This window comes from Thamnophis sirtalis, unplaced genomic scaffold (genome assembly GCF_051295495.1).
Source record: "Thamnophis sirtalis isolate CommonGarterSnake01/CBP01778 unplaced genomic scaffold, rThaSir2_p1.2 scaffold_11, whole genome shotgun sequence".
NCBI lineage: Eukaryota > Metazoa > Chordata > Lepidosauria > Squamata > Natricidae > Thamnophis > Thamnophis sirtalis.
The window spans coordinates 6,795,194-6,807,521 of record NW_028261391.1 but is presented as its reverse complement, the minus strand read 5'-3'; the positions used below and the strand labels follow the sequence as shown (position 1 = coordinate 6,807,521).

Here is a 12,328-nt window from a genome sequence, read left to right as displayed (position 1 = left end):
AACAATCTGGGTCCTCATTTTAACCACCTCAGAAGGATGGAAGGCTGAGTCAACCTTGAGCCGGTCAGGATCGAACTGCTGGCAGTGAGCAGTGAGTTAGCCCGCAATACTGCATTCTAACCACTGCGCCATCTGGGTTGCTGTTCCCATTTGGGATGAATATGGGTGTAGGCATGTTACTCTGAAGGTAACTCTGCTCCCTCTTAATCTGCTGGCTTTGATATGGAGATGCTGAAAACCCAAGGTTTCCTCCTTGGCCTAGAACTAGTTGGAGTAGACTACTCCTATGGCTGCAAGGGAGCGCTAATCCCTTGTAGCTACTCCTAGTTTACTCTTTCTTGCCTCGCCTTGACCTGCCATGTCTGGGGTCCTTGATGGAAGAGGGTACCTTCTTGATGTTAAACTGATGAACAAGGACTCAATGCAATCCCAGTGAGGAAGATGTGAGGCAGAAAAAAATTGTCACAAAATTTGACCAAAAAAGCAAAGCATTTTTTGGCTGAAGCAAGTCTCCCCCTCCTCTCCTCTTCTTCTTTGTCTTCTTCTTCTCCTCCTCCTCTTCTCCTCCTTCTCCTCCATTTCTTCCCTCCTTTTCTCCTCCTTCTCCTTTTCTTACTCCTCCCTCCCATCTCCTTCTGCTCTTCTTCCTCCTCTTTCTCTTCCTCCTCCTCTACTTCTTCATCTTCTCCTTCTCCTCCTCTTCTTCTCATTCTCCTCCTTCTCTCCTCCTCCTCCTCCTCCACATCTCCTTCTCCTACTCTTCTTCCTCCTCCTTCTCTTCCTCTTCTTCCTCCTCTTCTTCATCTTCTTCTCCTCCTCCTCTTCTTCTCCTCCTCCTCCACCTTCTCTTCCTCCTCCTTCTCTTCCTCCTCCCCATCTCCTCTTCCTCCTCCTCCTCTTCTTCATCTTCTTCTCCTCCTCTCTTCCTCTTCCTCCTCCTCCCTATCTCCTTCTCTTCCTCCTCCTCTTCTTCATCTTCTCCTTCTCCACCTCTTCTTCTCATTCTCCTCCTTCTCTTCTTCCTCCTCCACATCTCCTTCTCCTACTCTTCTTCCTCCTCCTTCTCTTCCTCTTCTTCCTCCTCTTCTTCATCTTCTTCTCCTCCTTCTCATCCTCCTCCTCCCCATCTCCTTGTCCTGCTCTTCTTCCTCCTTCTCTCCTCCTCCTCTTCTCCTCCTCTTCCTTCTCTTCCTCCTCCCCATCTCCTTCTCTTCCTCCTCCTTCTTCTCTTCCTCCTCCTCCTTCTCTTCCTCCTCCCCATCTCCTTCTGCTCTTCTTCCTCCTCCTCCTCTCCTCCTCCTCCTCTTCCTCCTTGTCCCCATCTCCTTCCTCCTGCTCTTCTTGCTCTTCCTCCTCCTCCTCTCTTCTGATACCCAAACAGACTCCCTCCATGGCTGGGATGTTTGCAAAGGCAGATTTTTGTCTGCCACGCACCTTACCAGGGCTCGAGGCCAACATTGCCAGCAGGTTCCCAGAAACCGTGCTTGGCTGGAAGGTGGCAGAATCCTCTTGGCAACCGATCACAGTGCCAGGACGTGTTTTCCTTCAGCGGTTGCTGAGCGGTGAAGATGGAAAAGAACTAAGCCTTTCCACGCTGGCAATTCTGGAGGAAAATGATTTATTAATCTATTTGCTGGATTATATCCCCTGTCTGCCCTCCAGGAGCTCAAAGCGGGTGACACAATTTCTTTCCCAACATTGCCTTCCCCACCACAAATCCATGAAGGAGTTTGAGTTGAAAAGAAGAAACTGGAAACTCAAATTCTGTTTGTAGCTTTTGCAGTGCAAGAGCTCAACAGAAAGACATTTCATTGACCTGGGATATATAGCAGTGGTGAAATTCAAATTTTTTTACTACCGGTTTTGTGGGCGTGGCTTGGTGGGCGTGGCAGGGGGAGGATACTGCAAAATCCCCACTCCCTCCCCACTCCTGGGGAAGGATACTGTAAAATCTCCATTCCTTCCCTACTCCAGGGGAAGGATACTGCAAAATCCCCATTCCTTCCCTACTCCAGGAAAAGGATACTGCAAAATCCCCATTCCCTCCCCACTCCAGGGGAAGGATACTGTAAAATCTCCATTCCTTCCCTACTCCAGGGGAAGGATACTGCAAAATCCCCATTCCCTCCCCACTCCAGGGGAAGGATACTGTAAAATCTCCATTCCTTCCCTACTGCAGGGGAAGGATACTGCAAAATCCCCATTCCCTCCCCACTCCAGGAAAAGGATACTGCAAAATCCCCATTCCCTCCCCACTCCAGGGGAAGGATACTGTAAAATCTCCATTCCTTCCCTACTGCAGGGGAAGGATACTGCAAAATCCCCATTCCCTCCCTACTCCAGGAAAAGGATACTGCAAAATCCCCATTCCCTCCCCACTCCAGGGGAAGGATACTGCAAAATCCCCATTCCCTCCCCACTCCAGGGGAAGGATACTGTAAAATCTCCATTCCTTCCCTACTCCAGGGGAAGGATACTGCAAAATCCCCATTCCCTCCCCACTCCAGGGGAAGGATACTGTAAAATCTCCATTCCTTCCCTACTCCAGGGGAAGGATACTGCAAAATCCCCATTCCCTCCCCACTCCAGGAAAAGGATACTGCAAAATCCCCATTCCCTCCCCACTCCAGGGGAAGGATACTGTAAAATCTCCATTCCTTCCCTACTCCAGGGGAAGGATACTGCAAAATCCCCATTCCCTCCCCACTCCAGGGGAAGGATACTGTAAAATCTCCATTCCTTCCCTACTCCAGGGGAAGGATACTGCAAAATCCCCATTCCTTCCCTACTCCAGGAAAAGGATACTGCAAAATCCCCATTCCCTCCCCACTCCAGGGGAAGGATACTGTAAAATCTCCATTCCTTCCCTACTCCAGGGGAAGGATACTGCAAAATCCCCATTCCCTCCCCACTCCAGGGGAAGGATACTGTAAAATCTCCATTCCTTCCCTACTGCAGGGGAAGGATACTGCAAAATCCCCATTCCCTCCCTACTCCAGGAAAAGGATACTGCAAAATCCCCATTCCCTCCCCACTCCAGGGGAAGGATACTGCAAAATCCCCATTCCCTCCCCACTCCAGGGGAAGGATACTGTAAAATCTCCATTCCTTCCCTACTCCAGGGGAAGGATACTGCAAAATCCCCATTCCCTCCCCACTCCAGGGGAAGGATACTGTAAAATCTCCATTCCTTCCCTACTCCAGGGGAAGGATACTGCAAAATCCCCATTCCCTCCCCACTCCAGGAAAAGGATACTGCAAAATCCCCATTCCCTCCCCACTCCAGGGGAAGGATACTGTAAAATCTCCATTCCTTCCCTACTCCAGGGGAAGGATACTGCAAAATCCCCATTCCCTCCCCACTCCAGGGGAAGGATACTGTAAAATCTCCATTCCTTCCCTACTCCAGGGGAAGGATACTGCAAAATCCCATTCCTTCCCTACTCCAGGAAAAGGATACTGCAAAATCCCCATTCCCTCCCCACTCCAGGGGAAGGATACTGTAAAATCTCCATTCCTTCCCTACTCCAGGGGAAGGATACTGCAAAATCCCCATTCCCTCCCCACTCCAGGGGAAGGATACTGTAAAATCTCCATTCCTTCCCTACTCCAGGGGAAGGATACTGCAAAATCCCCATTCCTTCCCTACTCCAGGAAAAGGATACTGCAAAATCCCCATTCCCTCCCCACTCCAGGGGAAGGATACTGTAAAATCTCCATTCCTTCCCTACTCCAGGGGAAGGATACTGCAAAATCCCCATTCCCTCCCCACTCCAGGGGAAGGATACTGTAAAATCTCCATTCCTTCCCTACTGCAGGGGAAGGATACTGCAAAATCCCCATTCCCTCCCCACTCTGCGAGAAGGATATTGCAAAATCCCCATTCCAACCCCACTCTAGGGGAAGGATACTACAAAATCCCCAGAATTAAGGAACTTTTATACATTTTCCCTAAAGCAGAAGGCGGGATCAAGCAGGATATGTAAGAAATATCATCTAATAAACATTTTAGTTATGATCTAACAATTATTATCTCACAAAAAAGGGACACGGTGGCTCAGTGGCTAAGACGCTGAGCTTGTTGATCAGAAAGGTCAGGAGTTCGGCAGTTCGAATCCCTAGTGCTGCATAACGGAGTGAGCTCCCGCTACTTGTCCCAGCTTCTGCCAACCTAGCAGTTCGAAAGCACGTGAAAAATGCGAGTAGAAAAGGAGGAACCACCTTTGGTGGGAAGGGAACAGCGTTCCGTGCATCTTCGGCATTTAATCATGCCAGCCGCATGACCACAGAGAAATCTTCGGACAGTGCTCATTCAGCTGCTCACTTGTTCAATTGCCACTGTGCTTCCAGGTTCACATTCCCAACCACTGCAAGGCGGGCGGCTTTCGGCTGGCCTCTGAAAACCAAGAGTTGGAACTCATTGGAGAACCAAGACCCAGGGACCCCAAAGAGGTGAAGAAAGACTCCAACGCCTGCTTTTTTGAAGGTCAACATCGGCCTCATGGCTCCCGCTGGGCTCCCGACTATGACAAGAAATGTTCTATATGCATCTGTCAGGTAGGTGGGAAGAGAGTGGAGAAAGTAATGACGGCTTTCGGGAAGCATTGAAGCGTCCCATTAGAACAGGGGTGTCAAACAGAAGGCTCGGATCCAGCCCATGATGTGGTTGGATCTGGTCTGTGTAGTCACTGTGTAGTAAGGGGTCAGCCCGACCCAATGCAAAGGGGAAACCTTGGACCAGCCTGGTTTCAGCCCAGTCTACCCAGTGCAGAGAGGAAACATGCCAGCAGTTTGGGGAATGGTGTTAAGCTGGCCACGCCCACCCAATCAGCCACGCTCAGTGAGTGGCGGTCGTGATGGCCATCGGACTACTATAAAATTTGGAATAGACCATACAAGTGGCTAAAGAATAGAAGCCAAAACAAGAAATAGAAGTTTTGAAAATTATTGATTCTATTATGAAGGAAAATGCATATATGTAAAATTTGATTATATGCACCAAACTATTATAGTGCAACATAATTATATTCAATACTATTAGAATTGTTAAAAACCCTGAGAAGGCAAAAATTGAATAGTAAACTACAAAAAGCAGAATATACATGCTGATTCGGGAAGCTGTAAAAGTGTGTTACATTGTTATATTGTTCGTGTTTTTATTTGTTTTGTCTCTGTCTCTGTATCTTTCTCTTGTTCTTTTTAAACTGGGGAATGTTTAATAAAAAATATTTTTTTAAAAACGGATGGCCATGCCCATCCAGTTGGCCACACCCACTCAGGCAGCCACACCCACCTGCCTTCCAGGCCCTCAATGAAATTGAGTTTGACACCCCTGAATTAGAAGGAAAGTTTTATTTTTTGGGTTCCCATCTTTGCTGCACGCAGCCCTCCCGAGCTCCGTTTTCGCCAGAAGAGGCACTGTGGGCCAGATCTAAGCACTCCATGGGCCGGATCCGGCCCGCGGGCCTTGAGTTTGACACCACTGGTGTAGGGTTTCTGCTTGAGCAGAAGGTTGGAGTACCAGGCCTCCAAGGTCCTTTCCAACTCTGTTCTGCTGTCATTTTGCAAGCAAACTCGGCCCAAGTGAGAATAGAATTCTGCGCCTTCCTTTTCCCTTCTCTAATCGACGGTCTTCCTTCTGTCGTCCTTTTTCTCTCTCCTTCCGGTTCCTCAGAAGCGGACGGTGATCTGTGATCCGGTGTTGTGCCAGCCTCTCAACTGCTCCCAGCCAGTCCATCAAAGTGATCAGTGCTGCCCTGTGTGCCAAGGTAACCTGGGCAGGGCAGGATTAAGCCTTCAGATGGGATGCTGGGCTCTCTGTCAGAGCCATTCGGGTGCCCAGACTCCATCCTGCAAGGGATTATGGGGTCGTGAAATGAGGATGATGATTTCTGTCTTCCCACACCTTAGCACCGTGATGGCGAACCTGTGGCACGCGGAGCCATTTGTCAGGGGATGCGAAGCTGACTTCGGCCTTCTTTTGAGGCCATTTTTCGCCCTCCGGAGCGCGAAAAACCGGCCCTACAAGCAGGGGTGGGTTTCTCGCCCCGTTCCTACCGGTTCGGTTGGAACGGGGCCGGCGGCGTCCTCGTGCATGCGCGCAGTGCATGCATGCGTACTAGTGTCTGTGCGATGATCCACCTGCTCCTGGAGGATCGTGCAGGCACTGTATGCATCCTGCGCATGCATGGAAGCGCAGAACTCGTCAAAACCGGGTAAGGAGCGCGGGCGGGCGGGCGGGCCCTTCACTGTTCCCGGAAGTTACTTACTTCCGGGTTCGCCAACCAACTGGTTCGCGGGGACCGCCGCGAACCGGTTGAAACCCACCCCTGCCTACAAGCCAACCGGAAGTTCGGGAATGGACTTCCAGGTTGCTCATAGGGCCGGTTTTTAGCCCTCCGGAGCGTTCAGGAGCCCGCAGGAGGCTTCCCTGAAGGCTCTGGAGGACAAAAAACGATACTATGAGCAAACCTGGAAGTCACTTCTGGTTTGCTCGTAGGCTCGTTTTTCGTGCTCCGGAGGCTTTAGGGAAGCTCCTGAAACCTCCGGGGGAATGGGGGAGGCTGTTTTCGCCCTCCCCAGGCTCCTATAAAGCCTCTGGAGCCTGGGGAGGGCGAAGAAAGCATGCCAAAAATGGGGGGGGAGCGTTGGTCATGCACGCATGCGCACTGTGGTTGTGTGCATAGCATTATGGGTGTGGCAGACCCGTGCACAACCCCACTGCGCTCCCCCCGCTTTTGGCACGCGAGCCAAAAAAAGATTCGGCATCACCCTCTTAGCACATGCACTTCAGAGCTTGTTAGGTGAAAGTTGGTTCAGGACATAGCGTGCCATGGTGAGAGGACACTGCCCCACTGGCAAGAGGGTTGGGACAAAGTGCCCAAAGAAGGCCGGGGGGCAGAGGTGGGTTCCTACCAGTTCGCCCCTGTTCGGTAGAACCAGTTCGTCAAATCTACGGAACCGGTTAGAAGAGGTTCCACCAGTGGACCCGGAAAGCAGGCCACACCTACAGAAGACGTTCCAAAATTTTTTGAAACCCACCACTGACAGAGAGACACAGAGGGAGAGAGGGAGGGAAAGAGAGAGAGGCAAAGAGGCACACACACACACACACACACACAGACTCACACAGAGAGAGAAAGAAAGAGAAAGAAAGGAAATAAAAAAAGAAAGAAAAAGTGAGAGAGAAATGAAAGAAAAAAGAAAAAAGGGACAGAGAGACAAAAGGAAGGAGAGAGAGAGAGAGAGAGAGAGAGAGAGAGAGAGAGAGAGAGAGAGAGAGAGAGAGAGAGAGAGAGAGAGAGAGAGAGAGAACACATGGCCGGCAAGCCACTCCCACCAGGTCACATGGCTGGCAAGCCACTCCCATAAAGAAGGCCACACCCACAGAGTAGGTTCAAAAAAATTTTGAAACCCACCACTGGCCTGGGGGGAGACTCTCCCTACCCATACCCCCCACCCCGGAAGGGGAGTGTAGCTGTCCCAATCATAGCTGATCCTGTTTATTTCCCCTTCGGTCGGGATACATCTGTGCATCCTGCTGTTGTGGCCTTCAGCTGGAGCTCTCGCCTCACAATCAGGAGGTTGTGAGTTTGATCCTAGGTAGAGGCAGAGTTAGTGTCTCCTGCTTGGGCAGAGGGTTGGACTAGATGACCCGCAAGGTCCCTTCCAACTCTGTTAATCTGTTAATCCTCTTCTCTTCTTGAATAGAGGAAAATGAAGAACGGAAAAGAGCAGAGAAAATCCGAGACGGCAGCGAAGGTAAAGGCATGAGTGGGCTGGCTGAGCATTATGGATCTTCTGGTAGAACAAACTAGCAAATTCTCTTTTAATAAAGGTGCAGAGATTTTGTGCATGTGGCCACAGAGCCCATGGGTCACACGGGAGAGGAGTCCTTAATTATTGGTCAGGGGGGTCACATTGTCATCAGAGCTAAATTCAGAGGAAATAATTCTTCCAGTTTGTATTTAAAAAGAAGGTTATGTTAGGGCTGCAAGGGATGGGTCTAGGGCAGGGGTCTCCAAAATTGGCAACTCTTATATATATGTGGACTGGAGCTAAAAACAGCCTCTGTCCACAGAAGGACTGTCCTGTTGGCAGGACCATTGCTCACATCCCGGGAACAGAAACCGCCCAATCTGAATGGCTTCCATTAGGAAAGGCTGCTCATTTCGTTTAGGAGCCCCATTCTAAATGTGGCTTCTCTGTGTACATATTAATTGGCCTGTTTTTATTTCTATCTATGTTTATACTTATATATGTATCTGTGTGTGTTATATACTGTATGTGTAGATAAATAGGCGGACGGGTGGATGGATGATGGATGGATATAGACAGATGATAGATGGATGGATGGATGGATAGATAGATAGATAGATAGATAGATAGATAGATAGATAGATAGATAGATAGATAGATAGATAGATAGATAGATAGATAGATAGATAGATAGACAGATAGACAGAAAGACAGACAGACAGACAGACAGACAGACAAAGTGGGTGGGTGGGTGGGTGGGTGGGTGGGTGGGTGGGTAGGTAGGTAGGTAGGTAGATAGATAGATAGATAGATTGATTGATTGATTGATGATTGATTGATTGATAGATAGATGATTGATTGATGATTGATTGATGATTGATTGATTGATAGATAGATGATTGATTGATAGATTGATAGATTGATAGATTGATAGATTGATAGATTGATAGATTGATAGATAGATAGATAGATAGATAGATAGATGATGATAGATAGATGATGATAGATAGATGATAGATAGATGATGATAGATAGATGATAGATAGATAGATGATAGATAGATAGATGATAGATAGATAGAGAGAGAGAGAGAGAGAGAGAGAGAGAGAGAGAGAGAGAGAGAGAGAGAGAGATAGATAGATAGATACACAGACAGACAGACAGACAAGTATGTAAATGGATGGATGGATGGATGGATAGATTAGATAGATTATAGATAGGTAGGTAGGTAAGTAGGTAGGTAGGTAGATAGATAGATGATAGACGATAGATAGATAGATAGATAGATAGATAGATGATAGATAGATAGATAGATGATAGATAGATAGATAGATAGATGATAGATAGATAGATGATAGATATAGATGATAGATGAATAGAATAGAATAGAATAGAATAGAATAGAATAGAATAGAATAGAATAGAATAGAATAGAATAGAATAGAATAGATCTAATCTTGATCTGTTGTTTGAGTGTAGCCAAGGCTTAGCAAAGAAGAGATACGTCTTCAGGGGCCATTTGAGGATCTACACTGCATTTAAGGCAAGGAGCTCTGATCCTCTTTCTCTGTCTTAGGATGCTATTTTGATGGTGACAAGACCTGGAGACGGGCGGGCACACATTGGCATCCTGTCGTCCCTCCCTTTGGGCTCATCAAATGCGCGATTTGCACCTGCAAGGTAGGAAGGGAACATCAACCAGACCCAACAGGCTTAACCCACCTGTTGTGCATTTGAACACAGGGGTGTTCAAACTTGACAGCTTTAAGACTTGTGGACTTCAACTCCCAGAATTCCTCCTCTCACTCTTCGTCTTGATGATGTGCGGATGGGCGGGGGGGGGGGGGGAGGAGCTGGAACCGGTTCTAAACGGTACAGTAGATTTGTGGAACCTGTTCTATAGAAGAGGTTAGAACTGGCAGGAACCCACCCCTAGTGTGTGTATATATGATGTCCTGGTTCTTTTGTGTGCTAAAATTCCCCATCTGTGATTGCGCAGGGAACCACCGGGGAAGTTCACTGTGAGAAGGTGCAGTGCCCCGAGCTGGCTTGTAGTAACCCCATCCGGGTCAACCCATCTGACTGTTGCAAGCAATGCCCAGGTAAGTTAAACCTGTCAGATAACACCTTGCTCTCCTGTTCCACTGATTCTTTGTTCTCACTGTCAGGAAATTTCTCCTTAGTTCTAAGCTGCTTCTCTCCTTGATTAGTTTCCACCCATTGCTTCTTCTCCTGCCTTCAGTTTCTTTGGAAAATACCTGGGTTGACCCCCTTCTCTTTGTGACAACCCATTAGATATTGGAACAATAAGTCCTTTATCAAATGACCCTTTTAGGGAAATTCTTTATGGACTTTTTGCTGAAAACAGAGAAAAGTGAAGTGACAATTGATCTGAGGATTGAAAAAGAATTAAATGTGGGGTGGAAGGGATAGATAGACGGACAGAGCCACCACGGAAGAGCTGTGGTTTTGCAGTGGTTAGAATATAGTATTGCAGGCTAACTCACTGCTCACTGCCAGGAGTTCGATCCTGACTGGCTCAGTCTTCCATCCTTCCAAGGTCGATAAAATGAGGACCCAGATTGTTGGGGGCAAATAGGCTGACTCTGTAAAGGGCTTACAGAGGGCTATAAAAGCACTGTGAAGCGGTATATAAGTCTCTAGGGCTATTGCTATTCTAGCCAACTTTCCCCCTTTTCTGCTCTTCCCGTGATCTTCACGCTCTGCCTTTTCCCCACAGCCTCGGAGAAGAGCTCTTCCCTGCTTTCCGACATGATGCAGGCGGACGGCCCCCGAGGTTGTAAGTTTGGGCGCCAGTGGTACATGCACAACGAGAGGTGGCACCCCACGGTTCCCCCTTTTGGGGAGATGAAATGCATCACCTGCTGGTGTCTGGTGAGTAGGACCTGGTAGATGAATCTCCACAGCAAAATTCGGTGGGTAGCTTGGAGACGGGACGTTTCTCTCTTAGGAGATGACCGGTACCCCAGTGGGTGGAAGAAAAATACAGGTAGTCCTTGATTTACAACAGTTTGTTTCGTGACCGCTCTGTTCTGACCTAGGCTGTTCAAGAGTCTTGTCCCCACAAAAAACCCTTGTATTAATTGACTGTGGATTCTGCTCCTTCACATCCAGCCAAGGGAGGATTTCAAGGGAGGATTTACGGTCACAGACCTTATCTGGCTTGGAGAGCTGCCAGGCTGATATCTGCAGAACTTGGCAAGGAGTCCCGGAGAGACACGAACCAATGAAGCGAACTAATTGTCTCCTGCAAACTCCCCTCCCCTTTCGCTCCTCTTTTATTCCCTCTGGGAGGGGCCATTCACCATCCACCTGTGGCCTTACTCCCAAGTCGACCCCTGTTCTTTAGCTCTTCCCTTCGTCTGGCAACTCACACTGGGAACAGGCTCCAGCTGTTCTTCTGCCTCACTGATGTCTGACTCTGAAGGCAGCTGATAACTGTCAGACGGCTCTGGCCCCCTCTCTGCCTCTGACACAGAGCCCTCCTCAGAGCCTTCCCCAGACTCCAGGACTGGCCCAGGTTCCTCCCCAACCTCCTCACTGTCCGAATCTGCCGCCAGCTCCGCTAGCCGCTGGCGGGCCACAACACGTTCCAAGTTACAACAGCACTGAAAAAAACGATTCATGACCATTTTTCACACTTAACCACCATTGCAGCATCCCCATGGTCACGTGATCGAAATCCTAACACTCGGGAACTGACTCGTATTTATGACGGTTGCAATGTCCCAAAATCACGTCATCCCCGTTTGGCACCTTCTGACGAGCAAACAACGGGGGGGAGGGGGGGCGCAGAGTCACTTAATCAAACCTGTCACTAACTTAACAACTGCAGTGATTCGCTTCACCATTGTGGCAAGAAAGGTCATCAAACGGGGGCAAAATTCACTTAATAACCATCTCACTTAGCAACATTAGTTTTGGGGGATCACTATCTGTGATCCGCCTGTGCAGTCTGAAAGCTCTTGCTACCCAATTGTTATCTTGTTGAGGATTTGAGAATCTTATATAATCCTGGTTCTCTTCCAGCAAGTTTTTGTTGTTGTTGTTGTTGTTGTTGTTGTTTTAATTTCAGTCTGGGGAAACACATTGCGAGCGTCAAGAATGTTCTCCAACCTCTTGCTCCAAGGAAGGGAAAAAGGGAGACTCCTGTTGCACCCAGTGCCAAGGTGAGTGTGGATCCTTAGCACAAGGTTGTGGCCCAACTCGTGGTGGAGACACAATGCAGGTAGTCCTTGGCTAACAACAGTGACTGCTCAAAGCAACCACGGCACTGAAAAGAAGTGACTTATAACCATTTTTCACACTTGTGACCGTTGCAGTCGATCAAAATTCAGACAGATACACATTAACAGAATTGGAAGGGATCTTTTGGTCATCTAGTCCAACCCCTCGCCTAAGCAGTCCCGACACCATTTCTGAGAGATGGCAGTCTGGTCTCTTCTTGAAAGCCTCCAGTGATGAAGCTCCCACAACTTCCAAAGGCATCTTCTGTTCCATGGATTGATTGTTCTCAATGTCAGAAAGTTCCTCCTTATTTCTAGGTTGA

General features: G+C 48.4%; 1 protein-coding gene across 1 annotated transcript in view; it reads left to right on the top strand.

Annotated features, from left to right (window-relative positions):
- Positions 1-12,328, top strand: part of CHRD (chordin) — a 57,580-nt gene that overhangs the window by 43,162 nt on the left and 2,090 nt on the right. Inside the window, exons 16-22 of the mRNA XM_087726127.1 lie at positions 4,351-4,557; positions 5,675-5,768; positions 7,711-7,761; positions 9,335-9,438; positions 9,758-9,860; positions 10,499-10,653; positions 11,855-11,948. Coding sequence (XP_087582253.1) covers positions 4,351-4,557; positions 5,675-5,768; positions 7,711-7,761; positions 9,335-9,438; positions 9,758-9,860; positions 10,499-10,653; positions 11,855-11,948 — 808 coding nt within the window. The remainder of the gene's footprint in view (positions 1-4,350; positions 4,558-5,674; positions 5,769-7,710; positions 7,762-9,334; positions 9,439-9,757; positions 9,861-10,498; positions 10,654-11,854; positions 11,949-12,328) is intronic.